This window comes from Rhamphochromis sp. 'chilingali' (assembly GCF_963969265.1).
Source record: "Rhamphochromis sp. 'chilingali' genome assembly, chromosome: 22".
In the NCBI taxonomy this organism is placed as follows: Eukaryota; Metazoa; Chordata; class Actinopteri; order Cichliformes; family Cichlidae; genus Rhamphochromis; species Rhamphochromis sp. 'chilingali'.
In genome coordinates, this window is record NC_137950.1 from 9,395,992 (window position 1) to 9,416,171 (window position 20,180).

The 20,180-nt window shown below is 41.8% G+C and overlaps 2 protein-coding genes across 3 annotated transcripts; one reads left to right on the plus strand and one right to left on the minus strand.

Annotated features, from left to right (window-relative positions):
- Positions 1-57: 57 nt before the first annotated feature.
- Positions 58-7,898, plus strand: get4 (guided entry of tail-anchored proteins factor 4). Its single transcript, XM_080871960.1, has 9 exons — positions 58-242; positions 1,179-1,257; positions 1,438-1,519; positions 1,858-2,007; positions 3,574-3,712; positions 4,862-5,002; positions 5,117-5,192; positions 5,423-5,495; positions 6,932-7,898. The coding sequence occupies exons 1-9, from the start codon at positions 103-105 to the stop codon at positions 7,018-7,020; spliced, it is 969 nt and encodes a 322-aa protein (XP_080728086.1). The 5' UTR covers positions 58-102; the 3' UTR covers positions 7,021-7,898.
- On the minus strand, positions 7,883-20,175 carry vps35l (VPS35 endosomal protein sorting factor like). 2 transcript variants are annotated; one of them, XM_080871952.1, is made up of 30 exons: positions 19,958-20,175; positions 18,183-18,282; positions 17,884-18,066; positions 17,687-17,806; positions 17,465-17,489; positions 17,110-17,186; positions 16,888-17,016; positions 16,722-16,806; positions 16,589-16,645; positions 16,355-16,451; positions 15,945-15,992; positions 15,670-15,763; positions 15,149-15,349; positions 14,996-15,042; positions 14,722-14,833; positions 13,867-13,983; positions 13,721-13,774; positions 13,550-13,630; positions 13,392-13,454; positions 13,210-13,295; positions 13,036-13,116; positions 12,853-12,916; positions 12,616-12,714; positions 12,458-12,535; positions 12,110-12,224; positions 11,822-11,961; positions 11,534-11,699; positions 10,474-10,592; positions 10,092-10,238; positions 7,883-9,990 (listed from the first exon to the last, which is right to left on the minus strand). In XM_080871952.1, exons 1-30 carry the CDS (start codon positions 19,972-19,974, stop codon positions 9,892-9,894), a joined length of 2,901 nt encoding a protein of 966 aa, XP_080728078.1. In that variant the 5' UTR covers positions 19,975-20,175; the 3' UTR covers positions 7,883-9,891. The 2 variants fall into 2 exon arrangements, with proteins under 2 accessions (XP_080728078.1, XP_080728077.1); XM_080871951.1 differs by having other exon boundaries at positions 10,092-10,241.
- Between the last annotated feature and the right edge of the window lie 5 nt (positions 20,176-20,180).

The following is a 20,180-nucleotide window of genomic DNA, read 5'->3' on the forward strand; positions in this document are numbered from 1 at the left end:
ACCAGCTACGGCAAGCGACGAGGGTCCATTAAGTTTAAAGCTTTCCGGGTTCACCCTGTCAACGGTCGCTGGGTGTGCTGCTGCTGCTACGGAGGAGCAACGATGTCGGAGCAGGAGTCTCTGAGGTGCTCCAGTGCCAGAAACCGTGGAGGCGTACAGAGGGTGGAAGGAAAACTGCGAGCCAGCGTAGAAAAGGGGGATTATTATGAAGCACATCAGATGTACAGGACTTTATTTTTTAGGTGAGACTTCGTTTTTACGCTTGTTCATTCGGTTATAATTGCCGTTTGGCTTCGAGGCCTGCCTGTTCCAGATCATTCTGCTGTCAACCTTGCTTCTACACCTGACTGTCTGTGATTGGTCTGCTTTCACAGCGGGCCCACCCACTCTTCGTGATCCTTGTGTTTGTTTGGACGGTCGCGTTTTCCATCTAGTCTCAAAACGGGACTGCTAACTAATGCTAGTTAGCCAGCTATGTGTTTGCTTTTGATGGCTGAAGTGTAGTTAGCTACCCGGACAATGCCTACCACAGATATTCTGCTTTTATGTGTAACTTGAAAGTCTCTTTATTCGTACATAACCGAATCTAGCGGCTAACTATTTTAGTAACTGCTGAGGTTGCAAAAACTTGTTAGTTGAAGATGTCCGGCTGAGTTAGCCAGTTAGCAACATTCTGCACTGTCGCGGTCTGGACCGAGATGGCTGGACGTGTTAACGCTAGCAAACGTGTCTTCATTCACAGCCTGTCCATTTAGAGACCTGAATAAGCCTAAGCGTTTGTTGAGTGTTCCAGTTTTTGTCATAAAAGCTCAGTCTTAACTCCCTGCTCCAACACTATGAAATCTGAGCTCTATTTAGTGCAATAACATTATTAGTCAAGGTGCAATACTGCTTAGCTCCGTATCACCAGCTTTTAATTAAAAAAAAAAAAGGTGCTATAAACCTATTTGAATCCAATTTGAAAACGTTCTTTCTCTCACAGTGGGTGAGTGTTGGCCTGCTCATTCACTGGTTTTCATGATTGAAGTGTTAACACCTGGAAATAAAGGGAGTCTAAAATATTGTTTTCCTTCATTGATACCTGCTGTGAAAAAGAAGGGAAGCAGGACTGAGCTAGTGTGCCTTGGAAACGGATAGTGTCATCTCTTGTGTAATACTGATACTCTGTCTTGCATCAGGTACATGTCACAGGGGAAACATGCGGAGGCCAGGGAGCTGATGTATAACGGAGCATTGCTCTTCTTCAGCTACAACCAGGTACATGCAGCACTGAGTTTGTTAGAAAGCAAATAATTTTGGCTGTAATAATTGACTTGTTTTGTGTAATTATAATATTTTATAGTAGATCATTAACCCAAGTTCCAGACAGTTCCTGACGGTGTAGATTTAAAAAAAAAAAAAAAAAAAAAATTACACTTGCTGTGTTTTGGTTTGCAGCAAAACAGCGCAGCAGATCTGTCCATGCTGGTGCTGGAGGTTTTGGAGAAATCTGAGACAAAAGTTGAAGATGAAATATTAGGTGGGTGCAAGACTTTGTGTTTTAAAGTTCATCTACAAGACTTCTTGTAAATAGTGGTAAATACATTTTTTCTATTGAAATAAATATTACCAAACTAAAATCACATATAGAATATGTGCAGCTTATCAAACATATCCTGATCATTAACTGCTGCAATAGCTGAACTGTGGATTTGTGCTTCATATAATAAATAATTGATCAGCTAAATCTCACTTCTCTATCTGTGTGTATAACTGATCGCAAATGATGTAGCAATAAATCCTCATGATAGTCAAAGAAGTCTGCACAACAGGGCATTTCATTTATATTTCTCTGATTTATTTATTTATTTTTTTAAGAATATCTGGCTAACCTGTTCAGCCAGATGGACCAGAACTCTCCAGAGAGAGTAGCATTTGTTTCCAGAGCCTTGAAATGGTCCACAGGAGGGTCTGGCAAGTTGGGTCATCCAAAACTACACCAGCTGCTTGCTGTCACTTTGTGGAAAGGTAAAAGTTGATCATGTTGATTATGTAGCGCAGAGAGTAGAAGGTTTTTAAATGTACGTATTAAGATATCAGTAGACACCATCGGTTTACTGATAGTCTGTGAGATATATTGATTAGTAACAGTGAACCCATGACTGCAAAGTAATAATTAATGCCAGATTGCACACTTTGTCAATGGCTGATTGGCTTGATCAATAAAAAACATACAAAATGTTTCGATGCACATACACACTAGATTTAATTGTGGGTGTGTATGATGTCTAGACTACTCAGAGAAGACACACAACACCCTATTCCAAAAAAATTGGGGCTCTGTGTGAAATGTAAATAAAATCAGAATGCAATGATTCACAAATCACACAAGTACATATGTTATTTACAATAGAACATAGAAAACATATCAAGTGTTTAAACTGAGAAGAACTATTTTAAGAAAAATATTAGCTCATTTTGAATTTGACGGCAGCAACACATCTCCAACAAGTCTCCTCGAGCTGAGGAGAGCAGTTCTTTGACTCTTGGGAGAATGTTAGCAAAAGGGTCCCATTCTTGTCTTATAGAGATTCCAGCTGCTTTATAGTCCTGACTGTTGCTGAAGTTTTGCTTCATGAAGCACTAAATGTTTTCAGTTGGTGAGAGTGTAATGTACTGCAGGCAGGACAGTTCACCACCTACATCTTCTTCTAGTAAGGAGCCATGCTGTTGTAGTAGTAGTAGCTGCAGTTTGGCATTGTCTCACTGAGATATGCAAGGCCTTCGATGTAAAAGACATCCAGATGGGAGCATATGTTGCTCTAAAATCTGTACAGATAGATGAGATATTCAAAGTGTTCACAGCTTTACACTTAAGAACATTATTTTGACATTGTTACACAAGTTGTAGACTGTTTTTTGCAGATTGGTGAAACTCTGCCAATCTTTACATACTTTACTCTGCTTCTCTAAGATGCCGTTTTTAAAACCCAATCATGTTACTGACCGCTTTCCAGTTAGTTTAGAAAATATTCCTCTCACTGTTTCTTTTTGTGCCACTTGCATTTCCAGCCTTTTGTTGCACCCTTTCCAACATTTTTGTTGAAAAGGGTGCAACATCCAATGTCTTTAAAACACCTTTGAGACATTTTAACTGCCATCAAATTCAAAATGAACTAATCTTTTAAAACAATGGTGCATTTTTTTTTCATTTCAAACAATGGCTATTCTATTTTAAATAAAAGGAGTTTGTGGGTTTATGAAATCCCTGCATTTTGTTTTTATTTATATTATACACAGGGTTTCAACTTTTTTTGAAACTGGGTTTAAAATTCAATAGCTTTGTATGTGTTAAAACATAGTGTCATATCACAAGGTCAGAGTGTGTCCTTATTCTAGAAACACGGGGCATTTGCTCCTTGTATCAGTCCGTCTTGACTAATTATGCTCGCATGACATCTTCTGTGTATAATGACATCCTGTTTGGTGTCTTTCCTGGTAACGTTGTTTTGTTTTGCTTGCTACATCATTACTGTCCTGATGTTGCCATCTTGGAAATTAAGATGTTGTTGTATTTTTCTTTTAAATCGTCAGAGCAAAACTACAGTGAGTCTCGTTATCACTTCCTGCATTCCTCTGACGGGGAGGGCTGTGCACACATGTTGGTGGAGTATTCAGCATCACGAGGCTTCCGCAGTGAGGTTGACATGTTTGTGGCGCAGGCCGTCCTACAGTAAGTGAACTGTCACCTTGTCACATTCTCAGATGCAAAATTAGGAAACGGGGAGGGAGCTAAATTTAAGTCTGTGAAGGTTCTCAGTCATCCAGGTCATCGAGCTAAATTTAACAGTGGGGTTTTTTTTGTTTTGTTTTTTGGAAAGCTGAGTTTGATTTCATTAGCTAAACCCCAGATCTGTTTGATCAAGACATCAGAGAGAGCTCCAAGGAGGCCAAATACAACACAAAGTCTCACATTTTCAAAAAAAAAAAACCATCTTGATGATCCCCAAGACTTTTGGGAAATATTCTGTGGTAAAACTAAGACAGCATTTCATAAAAAGTTCATACCAACAGTCACGCATGGTGGTGGTAGTGTGATGGTCTGGAGCTGCTTTGGCGCCTGCATGACTTGCTGTAACTGATGGCACCATGAATTCTGCTTTCTCCTGAAGGAGAATGTTCGACCATCAGTTCATGACTTGAAGCTCAAGTACACTTATGCATCCCATCTCTGAATGATTAAACATAAATGAATAAATAACTCAATAAGTCACGGTTTTGGAGTGTCCTAGTCAAAGTTCAGACTAAAATCTGATTGAGATGTTGGGCATGACACTAAACAGGCAGTTATGACAAATGCTTGATTGCAGGTCTTGCAGCCAAAGATAACACAACCAGTTATTAGGTTAGAGGGCAATTCATCTGTGGTTTTCTAATGTTTCTGATTGGAGTAGGTGGCACTCATAGGAATCCTTTTGTGCAGAAGAGTCACATGACATGCATTTTTATGTGAGTGACCAAGCGCAGAGTCTGAAACAGAAATTCCACCTTAACAGAGAAATTTGATGACAGTGCTAGTGATTCCTGTTATAAACGGGGGATTTAGGTTTTGTTGAACCAGCTAAATACAAAAAAGCCTAGCTGTGTGGAGCTTGGTTTGCAGTTTACCCCTCAGGAGTATTGAGTATAGTGTCGGTGTTCAGAAGCGGTAGAAATGGAGAAAATGGTACTGACGCATCCATCTCCAACATGTCGACCAGCAGCTGCATCTATTTTTAGTCTGTCAGCCATTTCTTCAAAGAGGCTTTGAGCATCATTTACCTTTATTATCATGCCATCTCCATAACTCTCCCTTTCTTCTCTCAACTCTCAAACCCTCCAGGTTCCTCTGCTTAAAGAACAAAAACAGCGCTTCCGTGGTGTTCAGCACGTACACAGAGAAACACCCGTCCATAGAGAGGGGCCCTCCTTTCGTGCAGCCTCTACTAAACTTTATCTGGTTTCTGCTGCTGGCAGTGGACGGGTGAGGACAGATGTTGGGATTGTTGAGTTTGCTTATCATGCCTGACAGAAGTAAGCTTAAAAATATCAGTGAATTGTTTTCATCATTTAGATGCTTTTTGTTTGTTTTCTTTAGGGGTAAATTAACAGTTTTCACAGTGTTATGTGAGCAATATCAGCCTTCCCTGAAGAGGGATCCCATGTATAATGAGGTGAGTGTTGAGCTGCAGCTTCTACTGTTTGTCTTTGCCCAGAATGTATGTAACAAATGACTACGCCATGTGCACTAGGCTAACTTAACCTTTGAATTCATTTGGTTAAAGATGTTGGAGAAAGTCTGTCATTGAAGTCGCATCATGGGGTTAAACTGCCTGTAAACACAGACTCTACTCAGGTGTAATCCTCTCTTCCTCTCTCTCTTGACATTTTTGTGACTCCTCAGTATCTCGACAGAATAGGACAGCTTTTCTTTGGCGTTCCACCCAAACAGTCCCCATCGTATGGCGGACTACTAGGTGAGTTGGCAAACACAACTGATGTGTATATACACACACACGTTAATAGACTTACCAGCAAGATGAAGAGAAAAACTGATAGCGATGTTTTTCATCACCAGCTACTTTTGAATGTGATGCTACCAAGAAACTACCTGAAGCGTCTGCATCATTTATGAAGGTGCTTCAAAAGCTATTAGACAAGATGTAAAATAACAGGCAGCTTAATTAAAGGAACTGTTTGTAGTCGTGACTCTTACCCATGTAGAATGTAGGCTGTCTGACCTGGTTTTAACCCCCAGGAACTTGTATGTTTAAAAAAAAAAAAAAAATGAGGGGAATATCATCACTGTAGTTTCAGTGGCCACATGGACATAAACACTTTGTGTCACCAGACCACCAAAACAGTTTAAAAAGCTGGATATTAACCTTATCCGTTTCTATTTGAGATTTCTATTTCTCTTTTTTACGTCTCTGTTGGAATTTGAAGTAGGAGACTAATAAGGTGGCAGATGCTCTGACAGAAGGAGGCTTGTGGCCAAATACGAAAGAGCAGAAATGGAGACCGTGATGGATGGCTCAGCTTACCGCTGGAAATGTTTAATCCAAATCTTTTAAATTATTAAAGTTTAAATGTTTTCCTGCAGTTGTTTTTTGTGTTCCTTGTCAGTAAAATAAAGATATATTTCACCTTAGGGCTGTTCGATATAAAGATATATATCGGATGATGATATAAAAACACCTATCGTTTCATTTTACGCTATAGTTTGTTTCGTGGTGTCGCAAAATAAACTGTTTATGGCAATATTTTTTTTCATCGTTTTGATGGTCACTGTAGCGGCTATATTAATTTCTTAAAGTTCTCTCTTTCTCTTATGTTTAATATAACCACACTACGGAGGGACAAGCGCCTGTTTTTATGCGTTGTTGTTAGCAACAATGACAGTAAAACCATTGCGTGTCTGCTTGTTTCCACATAAACCTTTCACAATAAAGCTCAAGATTCTGTTGAGACTTTTCAAAATAAACTGAGTCACGTAAAAGTATGCAGAGTACTTACGGATGAGAAGCAAAAAGCCGTCAGGTGCTAAAAAATAAATGTTAGACTCAAACGTTAGAACAGGCTTTTTCCCGCAGCACGGCGTGTAATAAATACTCTCAAAGAAACGGCGGCTGTTACAACTTATGTCTAAAAATGTATAGTTTGATGCATCAGTTAAAACACTCGACTCCAGCTACACGACACCCAGCTGGAAACACTTTACACAAGTCGAGCTGCCTGCGATTCACAGAATTTACAGAAAATGTTACATTTCTGTGATTTATATCGTTATCGGGACGATAGATGTCTTATGACCAAAATCTCATATCCCGATATATCGCACAGCCCTATTTCACCTCAGTTGGCTTTGCAGCAGCCTTTGAAAGAATGATGATTGCTGTTTTGCACCTTGCAGGCAATCTGCTGAACAGCCTGATGGGTTCGGGTGAGGAGGATGACGGAACTGAAGAACCTCCAGAGGACAGCCCCATAGAATTAGACTGAGCACGCAGCCTGGGACGAGGGAATCAAGAACAAACACACGAAAAATAATGAATAAGACCACCCAGCCTCCTTCCTTCAGGTCCACCGCGGGGTCAGGGCACGGTGGTGGTCTGTGATTTCAGAGGTGTGCTGTTTAACAGAAACATCATCTCTCAAATCATCCAGTCAAAAAAAAGCAAGAAAGAAAAACTATTGGACCGGCAAAACAAACAAATACAAAAAAACACCCCCGTCAGCACTGCCTGGACTGACAACGCCAAACTGCAAACTGTTTTTGTGTTGAACTGTTATATACAATTATTTTAATCATCATTTTTGTTCTTTTAAGGGTGTAAGATTTTTAAACAAGACATCACAACTGTCCTCTCTGCTTGTGAAAACCTGCTCCTAGGAGGTAGTTGGAGTCTCAGTGGAGAGGACAGCATCACAAGTCTGTCTCCATGACATAATGTCGCAGATAAGAGGGTTTAGTTGACTCACAGCAAGTCTCCAACTTGCCACGGTATAGCTGCTGTTGGCGTTTTTCAACTTATTCCGTTACAGGTTTCTTCTTCATCATCTTCTCTCAGTAGGATATTAAATTATGCTTTTTAGTTGAGGTCAGGTTTCAGCATCTCATCTGCGGTTTAATGGACATTTAAAAAAAAAAAAAAACCCCATCAGAGCTCTGAAGTTATTATCAGAGGTCACGTTGCACCTTAAACATCCACCAAACAAACCATTCTGCAGTGTCATTTCTGTTGTGTAACACTACTGCAAACACACAGCTGTCTGTATCAAACGGCTCCGTTGTTGTGTGGTTCAACTTTTTGCCCTATGCTGGCTGAACTGCTGCTGAGTTGCTTTAAATCTCCAAGATGAATTCTGCCCCCCCCCCCCCCCCCCCCCCCCAAAAAAAAGAGAATAAAAAACCCTCGGATTTGACTTTTTGTTCCAACTGCAAGACATCAAATTTTAAAGCACTTACACAGCTGCAAAAGTGACCTTTTTTTATGAAAGGAGCGAAATCGGACACTGTGAAATGAACGTTTGTTAGACTTAAACTTGCATCGCATGTTGTAAATTGCTAATATTTAAACCAGCTGCTTCACTCTCGTTCTCGCGCCTCTGTTTTAGGTCCAAACCAGGTTTTTCTTGGAGGCGGTGAAACATCAGTTCAGTCGGTGCGAAATAAGAAGCATGATTCATTCAGTAGCTGCTGCTTATCAGTGTTAAAGTCATCGGCCCTCGGAGAGCACAGCGTTCTTGTCTTTTACTCACATTGAGAACTTCTCATTGTGACTTGTGATAACTTCAGGTCTTGTCAGTCTGTTTTTCGAAGTCCCAATTGTGCTCCATGTTATCTGAAAACACCTTTTTCAGCCCTGATTATTTGAAAAAGGTGTGCAACACTTTTCCTTCAATAAATGGCAGAAAAATTGGAATGTCTACAGGTCTTCCAGTGTAAAGTAATCTTTATTTGGTTAAACATTTTTCTTCCCATCAGCAAAGAAACAGATTTTAATCCACATCTCCGTCGCTTTTTTTAAAACTGCAAAAAAATAAAGCGTCTCTGCTCTCTGAGGGCTGTTCTAGTTTACTTTTATGTAGTTAGGTGTTGGGCTGTGGAAGTCCTAAAAGGCCAATATTAATAATAAAATAAAAAGAACAGCAAATAACCAATGAAATACATTAAAAAAACAAACATTAAATGGTCTGATAATTCAATACATTAATTTCTGGGGAACTTCAGTTTTTGTGTTTTTTGCATTTAAGTATATTAAATAAAATGAAGACAGTAGGTATGCTAATAAATAGCAGTCAGAATAATTTATTGAAACACATCATTACTGACATTCCCCACAGAATCGGGCAGCTGCAGAGGGACAGACTGAATAGTGTAGACGCTCCGTGTCGTCAGTGTTTATCTCGTGTTGGAGAGAGACCATTTCTTTCTGCAGTTGTCGTCAGAAATCCTCCTATTTAAACGGCTGTTGTTAGTCATGAAACATTCAGAACTAGGTTCATCCTGCTGGCTTCTGTTACCCCACAGATCCGGGTCCACCTTCCAAAAGGGAAATTCAGGCCAAAATGACTTTCAGGCGAGTACATCCAAGCACGTGTTACCGTGTTGTCAGTTACATTTTTATTCAGTGTTAATTTTTCACAGCATCCTTTGAGTTTTGTAAGCAAAGGGAAAAAAATAATTTTGTTTTCTTAACCTGAAAGTCAGTTTAGTCAGATGTGTCCTGTTGTTACCAGGAAGAAGTGTGTGACCAAAGGCCTGCAGTGTGTGTCGGTGAGCGTCATCACGACTGTTTGCTGCTGTTTCTGATCATTTTGTCCTTTGAGAGCTAAAGCGAAGTGTTTGACTTTTCAGCTGTCACTAAATAAGAAAATAAACTACAACTGAGAAGAGTGTGAGAATGTGAAACGGCTTCCTTGTTGTTATTTATTTGCAAGCACTGGGAACTACAAAAATTATAAGCTGGTAAAACAGCTAGCACCAGCGAGACAGAGGAGTTTCTCTGTGAAACCATTTAAACTTGTGTCATTAACTTGGGCTGTGAGGCTGCAGCTTATCAGAGGTTTAAAGGTGGTGGTTCAGCTCCTGATAAAAGTATGTGGGGTCCTTTATCCCCTAGCAAGGCCTATTTTAGTTTGGTGGGAGGCTGTTTGTGTCATTTGCAGAATAAATCACTCAGCTGGAGGCCACCGTCTTGCAGTCTTGGACAGTCAACACACTAAAGGTGTCAAGGTGATCTGATTCAAGTACTCAGACTATATAAAAGTCTACACAAGACACAGAAAACAGGCATATAAAATTCCTTTGTTAGGTTTTATTTACACAAATTTAAATTGAGCAGTGTAACACGTCATTGAGTGTGGAGCTCAGGTGCGAGACTGCAGCGTGAGCCTCTGGACCATATCTGACAGATGAGTCATGTCCGGCTGCTGAGTCTGATGTTTGATGAACTCCAGAGTCCGAACCTGCAGCAGACAAAGATGAGAAGTCAGTGAGGCTGCATTCACAAATACAGCAGATTTAAAGTGTACAGAGTGGGCCTCGGTGCTCTGAAACATGAACTCACGGAGGTGCGGGTCTCGCAGCATCCATGTTTGTGGCTGAGGTTCCAAAGGTTGACTGCCAGCTGGCTCAGCTTGTTGTTCCTCAGATCACCGTGAGCCAGCAGGACACCAAACAGGGAGAAGGCCAGAGCGCCCTGGCGGCGTGTGCTCTGCTGCAAGAGAGTGGGAAATGCATGTCAGCGTGGTTTTCCAGTTTTTGGTTTTCATTCCCACATGTACATGAAGGCAGCATAACTTTGGTTACACAGCATCCAGATTTTGGCAAGCTTGAAATCTGGATTTTCACTAAAACCAGATTATTTTTCTTTAAAATAATTCCTTCAGCCATGGAAGCAGTTGCTTTTTGTTTTTGAATTTAGACACATCTAAGCACCGCATCCTCACCTCATCACGACCGAGTGTCTTCAGGTGGTCGAGGATCTGTCCAATCAGAGTCTCACACAGCTTGTTGATCTCTGATAGGAATTTGGGATCTCCGCCATAGAGCGTGTCATTAGAATCCACTGAGCCAGGAAACAGAATAATTAGATTAACGGGGAAAACTCCTCACTGTCTTACTACAGATGAAGACAGAATTATTACCCCCCTGTGGAATTTGCAGAACAAGGGACTTTAATTTTTTCATTTCCTTAGCATTTCTAAACATACTACTAGTATGTTTATACTATACTACTACTACATACTACTGCTTTTTATTTGTGGGGTATTTACATGTCTATCTAAAACATTGTAATATGTAATAGTAATACATTAGCTAATACATAATATTAAATAAATTATATATATCTCTATATATAAATAAAATAAATTATATATCTATCTATCTATCTATCTATACACACACACACACACACACACACACACACATGTATCTAATATCTAATAACCATGTTAATAAAAAATCTTAATAAGATTGAGGACGATCAGTTACGATACACAACAGTAAGTTGTAAGTTTGTGTGTTTGTGGAGATGTGCTTGGTTTCAGCCCCTGGCGTCTGATCCAAACCGAGATAAGTCAGAAGCATGTAGCAGATGTCATTAAATGAAGATATATTATTTCTGTGGTAATACATTATTCTCTCTAAAGTCACGTATTCTGTAATAAGACTGATCCAGTGGTTCGGGAGTAGTGATCTTTTGGATTTCCAATTTCAAAATATAGCTTTCTTGGCAATAGAGAGATAAAGAAGAGCTTGAGAGATTCCTTAAAAAAAAAAAAGAATGGACTGGAATCCCTCTGGAGACGTGTGAGAGACTTGTTGAAAACAGCACTGTCCTCAACTGTACATGTGACAAGAACAGGAAACGTCACAAGTAAAAGCTCAACGCGTGAAACTCTTAACTTTTAGGGCTTACAGAAATTAGCCTGGGGAAAATCTGTAAAAGTCTGTCTTTGTTAGAGCTCTCTGATGTAAATTCAGTGTTTACGTGTGTGCCGTTACCTTTGGGGATAGAGTACAGATAGGTTTCCTGGCTCATGGCTGCCAGCAGGGGCAGAGCACTGATGTAAACCCGCACCTTTGCATCGCTGTTGTCTTCCCAGGTATAATCCTGGACCATGTTGAGCAGACCCCGGACTAAGTAGAGCACCCCATGCTCTGGATGGTCCTGTTAAAAGACAACAACAACAAAAATCAAAACATTTGTCAAGCTGAACTGAGACAAAAATGGGCGATTACAGGTGTGGTCCGTCTCCTGTAAACCCACCTCTGAACCGTAATGAACCTTACCGGGATAACCAGCAGCGTTGCCAAGAAGCTGTTGATAAAGTCCACGAGGAAGCTTTCAGAAGAGCGAAGTTTTCCCTCCACGCTGATGGAGCGAGGAACCTCCGGAAGAATGCTTACGGCTGCCTTTAGGAAAGCATCGGCTGGAAGAAGGAAGGTGGAGAACGAGTCAGAAAAGGCGTGGGAAGGACAAGAGAAACAGAAATGATCGCAATACAGTAAAAACATTAGGGACACAAGTTTTGATCAACTAAATCTTAAACTTAAATCTCGAATGAGACAGCTACTTACCCTGGGACAGACACTGATTGGCCAAAGCAACCTGACCGGACAACAGGTAGAGGCTGAGTCGACTGAAGATGCTGCTGAGAGACGGGATGGTGATGAAACTGTAGGCGGCACATGCCTAAAAGAGAGAGGGAGAGGAAAATTTCATGCAATGTTATTTCTGTAAGACAAGCCTATAAAAAAAGCTTGCTAGCATTAGGTGATAAATTAGCATTAGCCAAAATGCTAATGTTGACTGTCTTTTATATACAGTCTGTGGTTTTTTGACTTTTCCTTTGGCATTGCTAAAAAGTCATCCAAGAGGAACGTACGGTGATGTGAAATGATTAGAGACTGCATGTGTGGACTCACTCTGACGAAAGCAGCGGTCTTGCGGGAGTGATTCCCTCTCATCACCCTCCTGGTCTCCATGGCCAGCTGGTTCACCGTCTGTAAACGACAAGGTTACATGAAGGAGATGGCGTTGTGGCTTCTGTCACTTAATGCTGAAATGCCAAACACAGGCTTACATGAATGAGTTGCACCAGGACAGGCTCCAGGTTACAGAAGGTGGCTCTAGCCTCCACACAGAAACTCAACTGCTGCTCAAAGTCACGACCAAAGGAAACCTGAAGTGCAGAGAAAAAAATTTTAACCCCAAAATTGAAACAAAAACAACAGATGCAGATCAAAACAATGCAATACAAGAGGCCGAAACAGAAGTTGTGATTGTTGTTGACATAATATAATAGATGTGATAATCTCACCATGCGGATGAAGCCGATGATCAGCAGAGCCAAAGATCTTTTCTCGTCTTCGAGAGTAAGAGCACTTCAAGACAAAGAGAAAAATAAATGCGCTACCGCACGAACACAGCTGAAACGACAACTTTAAGTCACAGATATGAAAGTAGCATACGTCTGTATAACACACACAAACGAATACCCTACTTGACAGAGTCGTGCATGGTCTTGCAGATGTGCAGCATGGCGTTGAGGATCACCGGGTCTCTGGTGAGCTCCACCTGGTGTCTAAAGGCCAGAGAACAGAGTAGAACATCAATACGAAACATCAACGTTTCTGCCACAACTCTCAATAATCTCATGACTTTAACGAACTCTTACTTGATGAAGACCTCCATGATGGATTTGCAGACCTCCACCCTCACGCTGTCCTTCTGGAACATGTCCAGGAACGGCAGGAATCGCTCCTGAAGAACCGAAAAGAGCAAAAACTGAAAATGTAGCTCGACTTATGGCACTGGAATCACAGTTTCATCGTTGCAGCTCAAGCTGTAGAAGCTCACCATGGAGAAGAGGACAGAGAAGTCGTGGAAGTAGGTGAGGATCTTCCTGATCACCGACTGCAGCTACACGCAGAACAGACACGAGACAGTTAGTACAGAGCAGAAGGAAAGAGGAGGATGGAGAGTAGCAGAGATTCAGGGAAGCATCGTGCACCAACCTGAGGGTAGGCGTCCTCGAATGCTCGGTCAGGGGTCATGTGTTTGATGATGTCAGCCAAAATCGTGTTGACCTCCCGTTTCTGACAGTCACGCAGAGAGAGGATTAAGAAAGGTAGTGCATTTCCAAAACATAAATAAATAAAATTTGTGTTTGACTGCTTTCTACTCACTGTAAAGTGTCTGCAGGTAAACTCCACCCAGATTTCAGCACAGTTGATGTAGTCCTGCAAACCAAAATGAGATTTTCAGTAACAATCTGGAACATTCTGGCAGGAATAACGGGACCTTTTGAAAACTACTGTCAGCGGTTCAGAACCTGAGGACTGCGGACTTTGGTGATGACTTTCCAGGCTTCATTCAGGATCGTCAGCCTCTCGGATTCTGGAGGATCGGCAGACGCCAGGCTGCGACCCAGAGAGCCAAACAACAGATGCTGAAAAGGAGACAAAATTCATTCCAAAAAGATTTAGACAATGACCTGAACATCTGCCTCTATCCTTTATATATTTTAATGACTTTATTACCCAATGAGATTGATTTTTCATACTCGTTGTGAATTATGTGAAGGTGTAATGACTACTTTTTCTTCAGCTTTTATAAACCTTCCCATTAAATTATTGGCAGTAAGGAATTTTCACCAGTTGATTGTGTTGACTATAATCCTGGAGGAGCTGTAGAGGAAACAGAGAGGTTTCAGATCTGGCCATCATCATGGGAAAGGAGTGGAGAGAATTTGTCATCAGTGTTGCTGTTTGAATCCAGCTGGAATCAACACACTGTCTGGATTCCTCCATTAGCTGATGCAGAGGCCATGTAACTGTGGCTGTAGACCTTCTGCATCACTTCCTGCACATACAGCTGAGCACATCAGTTTCATTTCCACTGACCTCATACCAACAATACCTGCATTCATTTTAGCTTTGAGCTCCTTATTGTGTCCATATTTAGACTTTAATTCACTGAGCTCTGACATGATTTTTGTGGTGTAATTGTTTTCCCTTTCCAAGCTGTTTTGCTCTGGGATATTTTAAATTGTGTTACTGCCAAGTTGTTTTTCATAAGTATTTTTTATCTTGTACTTATTTCCCCACATCCAATAAACAGAAGATGACTTCTTTGTTTTTAACCAAGGTAAGAAAAAAGATGCAGTGAACATGAAACGTTCTCTGACCTTTGGGAAGCCGGCCTCGTCGCAGTCTTTGATCATACCGATGAAGTCTGTGGCTCTGGCTGCAACAAACTCTGGCCTGAACGCCCTCATTACTGAATTCAAAAGCAAAGCACTGTGGGAAAGCAAAGATGAATTAGTGCTGTGCCATACATTCTGTGACAACTTTAGCTAAACCCATGCTAATAACGGTCATTTCTATGAAATAAAAGGATCGTGACACTTCCAGGTAAATCACATGACAAGAAACAGCTACTAATAATTTTAAAGCACTCACTTGTTTCCCAGTTTTTTGCATCTCTCCATCATCTCTGTTAGCAGAGACTGAAACAGAAACACAAGCAGCATTAAAAGCAGAAACATCACTGAGGTTGTGCCCCTGCGACGCTCTCACCGAGCTCCACTTTTTCAATAAAGTCTAAGTAAATACCTCTGGAGCTCTGTACGCGATACACTGCAGGATCCAGCTGATGGCAGGTGAGTAGAGTGTCAGGTACTCGGGCATCTCCACCCTCTGCAGCACCAGCTGGGCCCGGACGTTCTCGCTGCTGATCTGTCGAAAAGTGCCGAGCAGGTCGAAGAAGTTGCGGTTCAGGCTGTCTTTCAGGTGGGGGGCCACCTCCATGCCCACCTGGAAAGAAGGATATAGGTGTCAAACAAACAAAACCTACAAAGCTGGTAAACAGCGCAAGTCAAAAATAGCATTGTTCATGCATTTGCAGCATTTTTTTATGGCAACTGATCTGGACAGGAGGAGTTGCAATATGCTCACTCAGAAAAAAGAGGCATCAACGACAAACGACAGGAGACAGAAATAAGTCATAACATGAAGGAGAGAAGCTGGGGTCACAGTGGGTTGCAGATGTAGCAACAACAGCCTAAATAGGACACCCCAGAAACACAATCAGCAAGGTAGGGAAATTAAGGAAAGACGAGCAGAGTCCATCTCACCCTGCAGAGGTAAGCTCTGGCATATGCAGCCACCAGAGGGTCTCCAATCCCTCTGACCATGGCACTCAACCGAGGAAGGGTCTCCTGAATGCCGCTGCGGACAGTGGCAGGACAGATGGTGTTTTCTTTATGTCAAATGATTTTATTCCAGTTTACAAACATGGTTGATGCATCACAGCTATTAAAATGACATTTTCCAAATATTATTGCTAAATCTTTACGTTTTCTAAAGAAAAATCCTTGTGGAAACCAGCTGATAAACTGTGAGGACTCACGATTTGTTGAGGAACCGGTTGCACTTGAGAATGGCAGCTTCAACATAGCTGTATCACGAGGTTAAAGAACCAAATTTACATACAAATTACTTACAAACATACATAGCTGAGCCACTTTGCATTTAATCGTTATTATTAATATCTGGTTCTCTTTCAAAGTTTGTGTTTTTGGCCTGTCTCCCTCCCCACACCTCTAACCGGTCACAGCAGATGGGTGCTCCTCCCTGAGTCTGGTTCTGCTGGAGGTTACTTCCTGCTAAAAGAGAGGTGAGGTGACTGTTGTTGAGATTTGGTGCTATGTAAATAAAACTGAATTGAACTTGATTTTAAAACCAGGTCTGCGAGTGAATGAAACTCCAGCCAAAAGCAGACTATGAACAGAAATCCTGAGTGAGGGTGTTGAAGGATACAGTCTGGGAAGGAGCTCTCTGATGGAGGCGATCTTGTAGAACCAGTTGAGGCACGTCTCCTTTGCGGTGTCATTCACATCTTCAACTGTGAAATTATCTGAGGTGGCAAACAAAAGTCAAATGTGAATTAACAAAAACTAAATCAATCCAACATGACTTCAGAAGGTGCAAGGATCGTCTAAATGCTCTGAAGAATTTAAAGCTTTAAGTTGATTGTCAGCATTTCCACTTTACCTGGTAAAGGCCGTGGGTCTGAACACATGGTCCAGATCCTGTCGTACACCAGCCGGCCTGCAAACAACAAGGACCCGAGTCACAAAACTTGCACATTGTTCAGGTTCAACTGTGGAAAAAAATCTTTACTGACCAAATGTGTCAAGGATATCAGTGATGAGAACAAATTTGCTGGGGTAGAACTGGATCACCGAATTGTCGGACAGAAGCTTGGAGCACTGCAGCACAGATCACAGATCAGGGGTGATATTTATTAAGGCGACACCAGTTAAAATGAGCACCAATTAAATAAACATTACCTGGATGACAATCTTCAGGGCTTTGACCTTCTGGTCAGAGGACCAGGCCTCCTTTAGGGACTGGTTCAGCTCCTCGATGCGGTTGGCGTAATCCTGTTGCGAGAGGTTCAGCAGCTCTCTCTGGGAGCCCTGCACACACACACAGGCAAGAAGATCCAATAACATCCCCCATCGTATTTCTTGAAAGAATAATGCAAGGCCAGCCAACAGTGGGACGCCTACCTCCTCTAGATCATCCAGCTCCTCCAGACGAGTGCGAACCTTCTCTGAAACAGCCGATCCTTGACTGGTGGCTTTTCCTAGTGAAAACAGGAAGTGATGTATAAGTTGTGAAGTTAAAGACCAAATAACAACTTAATAAGTGATGCTGACATTCTTTTTGTTTGCCCATTTTGTTTTTGCTGCCATTTATGGTTATGATAGACAGAAAAAAGCAATTTGAAAGGATTTAGGTAGTAAAATGAATATATTCTGATGCTGTCACGGGATTTATCGATACGACAGATAACTATAGACATTGAAAGCATTCAGAAATTTTCTGAAATCATTATATGTGATAGAAACAGGTTGCTCTTACCTCTGTCAGAGCCTATGAACAGATTCTATGGAGAAAAAACAAATTATAATTAAATTTTAGAACATCAAAAAAGTGCTAAACTCTCTTGAATATTTTGTTAATTGGTGAAGCCATCAGGTTCATTTCCACTATGTTTTCAAGCAGCATTAAATTATGAGACAGCAGGCCCTTGGGTAAGAGGTAAGCATAACAACAGCCTTGCTGCTACGATAGAGGACTCACTATGGAGAGTTTTTCGGTGGTGGTGAACCTGGCCAGGATTTCCCCTCGCTTCAGTGACCAAGGTTCAAAATCTGGTCCCACTGCCTCTTCTTCCTTCTCTCTCTTCCTCCTCCCCAGGTCCTGAAAGCACATCTTTATTTAGTGTCACTTTCAAATGAGCACATGCTTCAGGATTTACATTTGTCCAAGTCACTGACTCCTGTGGAGCTGCTGTGGGACATGGGTGGCGTCTCGCTGGCCGAGGCCGCGGCAAACATGGACAGGGGGTCGGTCCCGTCCAGCATGGAGCTCAGAGGGTCTGGTGGTGCTGAGGAAGAGGAGGATGAAGAGGAAGAGGTGCTGCCTTTGCGGGTCCCACGGCGGGTCTTTGTATCGGTCACCTGGATGGATTGAGAGAGGGTCAAACCTGTCACAGGCCCATTAAAAAAACCACAACAAGGTTTCTGCATGTTTTCAGTGAATTAAAGCGAATAGAGATGCAGCTCAACACTGATACCATGATGGGTTTGAGTGGGTGGTAGTCTCCAAAATCGACAAGAGCGGCCTCAAGACAACACCTCTGCAGCTCTGTGTCATAGTTGCGGCCATGCGAACGCCTGGTTGCAAAAGAGATAAGACAGCTTTTTGGTCCTGCTATCGTTGATAAAGCACTGACGAACATGACCCAGTCACACAAACAAAGCTAAACTAATTATGGCACAACTCTGTGAAAGAAAGGCATAGAATGTGTGAAATTACAAAGAAATGTCTGATTTCATCGTCTGTGGTTCATAATTAAAAGTCTAAAAGAATCTGGAGAAATAAACGTACAGGAAAGTGAATGGCTGCTACATTTCTGAGAAATATGTTGGATATCTACACTGATAAGGACTGTGTAATGGGTAAGGAGTGAAAGGATGGTACGTTATCAACCTACAGATGGCTAAAAGCTTCAAAACACACAAAATTTGATTGCACTAACTCAAAACTGTACTCAGTAGTTTGTATAGCCCCCACATGCTTGTAGGTATGTCGAACAATGTTGGGGAATGCTCCTGATGAGATGATGGATAGTGTCCAGGGGGATCTCCTCCGAGATCTGGACCAGGGCATCACTGAGCTCCTGGACAGTCTGAGGTGCAACCTGACAGAGGCAGTTGGACCAAAACAAAGTCCAAGAGGTGTTCTACTAAATTTAAGTCAGGCAAGTGTGGAAGCCAGACATCGGTATCATCCTCAAGGAACTGCCTGCATACTCTCAACACATGAGGCTGGGCATTGTTGTGCACCAGGAGAAATCTGGGACCCACTGCACCAATGTAGGGCTCAAAGGTTTCATCTTGATACCTGATGGCAGTCAGGGTGTCACTGCCTGTAGAGTTAGAGTGCACGTCCATCCATGTATATGTCTCCCAAAAGCATTACTGAGCCACCACCCACCATACCACTCACAGTGAACAACATTACAGGCAGCATCATGTTCTCGATAACTTCTACAGACTCTTTCATGCCTGTCACATGTGCTCAGGGTGAACCTGCTCTCATCTGTGAAAAGCACAGGGTGCCAGTGGACCTGCCAGGTCTGGTACTCAATGGGAAATGCCAGTGTAAATGCCACAGTGCTGTGCAGTGAGTACAGGGCCCACTAGACCATGCTGGACAATCAAGCCAGCTTCATGCAGTTTGTTTCTGATTGTTTGATCAGAGACATTGACACCAGGGTCCTGCTGGAGCTCTGACAGTTCTCATCCTGCTCCTCACAAAAGAGCAGATAGTGATCCTGCTGATTGGTTAAGGACCTTCTCCGATCCTGTGTCCTGAAATCCCCTCCATGCTCTTGAGACTGTGCTAGAAGACATACAAAAACTTGTGGCAGTGGCACCTATTAATATGCCATCTTGGAGGAGTTTGACTACCTGTACAATCTCTGTAGGGTCCAGGTATCTGCGGCCAGCAGTGACAATGACCCAAGGCAAATGCAGAACTAGTGAAAAATCGTCAGAAAAGACGAGGAGGGAAAATGTCGTTATAAGCCAAATCTACACCGTAACCGAAGAAGGCGTCTGATTCAAAGTCACAGTCATAATAATACCATAAAAAGCTTCTTCGTCTTTAATGTTATGTTGCAAGCCTGAAAAAAGTTGACATTTAGTTTACGACGCTAACTGAACATTAAACGCACGACAATCGTATCTACGCTACACGCGTGTGCTCAGGCGTGGCTCAGTGTTTAAATACTAAAGATTTAAGTTGTTAATAAACCGTTTGTAAAATAAGAAGACAACATCTTACCACTGCACTGCAGCCATTTTTCTGCATCATATGACACCTCAGGCCTCAGCTCGGAAGTCAATTTAATTTGGGTGGTTTTTTTCCACAGTCGAGGGGTTAGTTAAATATCTATCGCCGCCACACTTAATGGATACCGCTGTGAATATGTATTTAAGTTTCATTTATAATTTTTTACGAAGACAGCGTGATTTAAGAGGCATTTTAATGAACTATCGCAAAATAC

Coding starts and splice junctions, on each gene's coding strand:
- get4 (XM_080871960.1), top strand. CDS start 103: ATGTCGGAGCAGGAGTCTCTGAGGTGCTCCAGTGCCAGAAACCGTGGA. Junction 243..1,178: donor TACAGGACTTTATTTTTTAG/GTGAGACTTCGT, acceptor GTCTTGCATCAG/GTACATGTCACAGGGGAAAC. Junction 1,520..1,857: donor AGTTGAAGATGAAATATTAG/GTGGGTGCAAGA, acceptor TATTTTTTTAAG/AATATCTGGCTAACCTGTTC.
- vps35l (XM_080871951.1), bottom strand. Junction 16,646..16,721: donor TGATATCCTTGACACATTTG/GTCAGTAAAGAT, acceptor TGTTGTTTGCAG/GCCGGCTGGTGTACGACAGG. Junction 15,043..15,148: donor TCGCGTACAGAGCTCCAGAG/GTATTTACTTAG, acceptor TTTCTGTTTCAG/TCTCTGCTAACAGAGATGAT.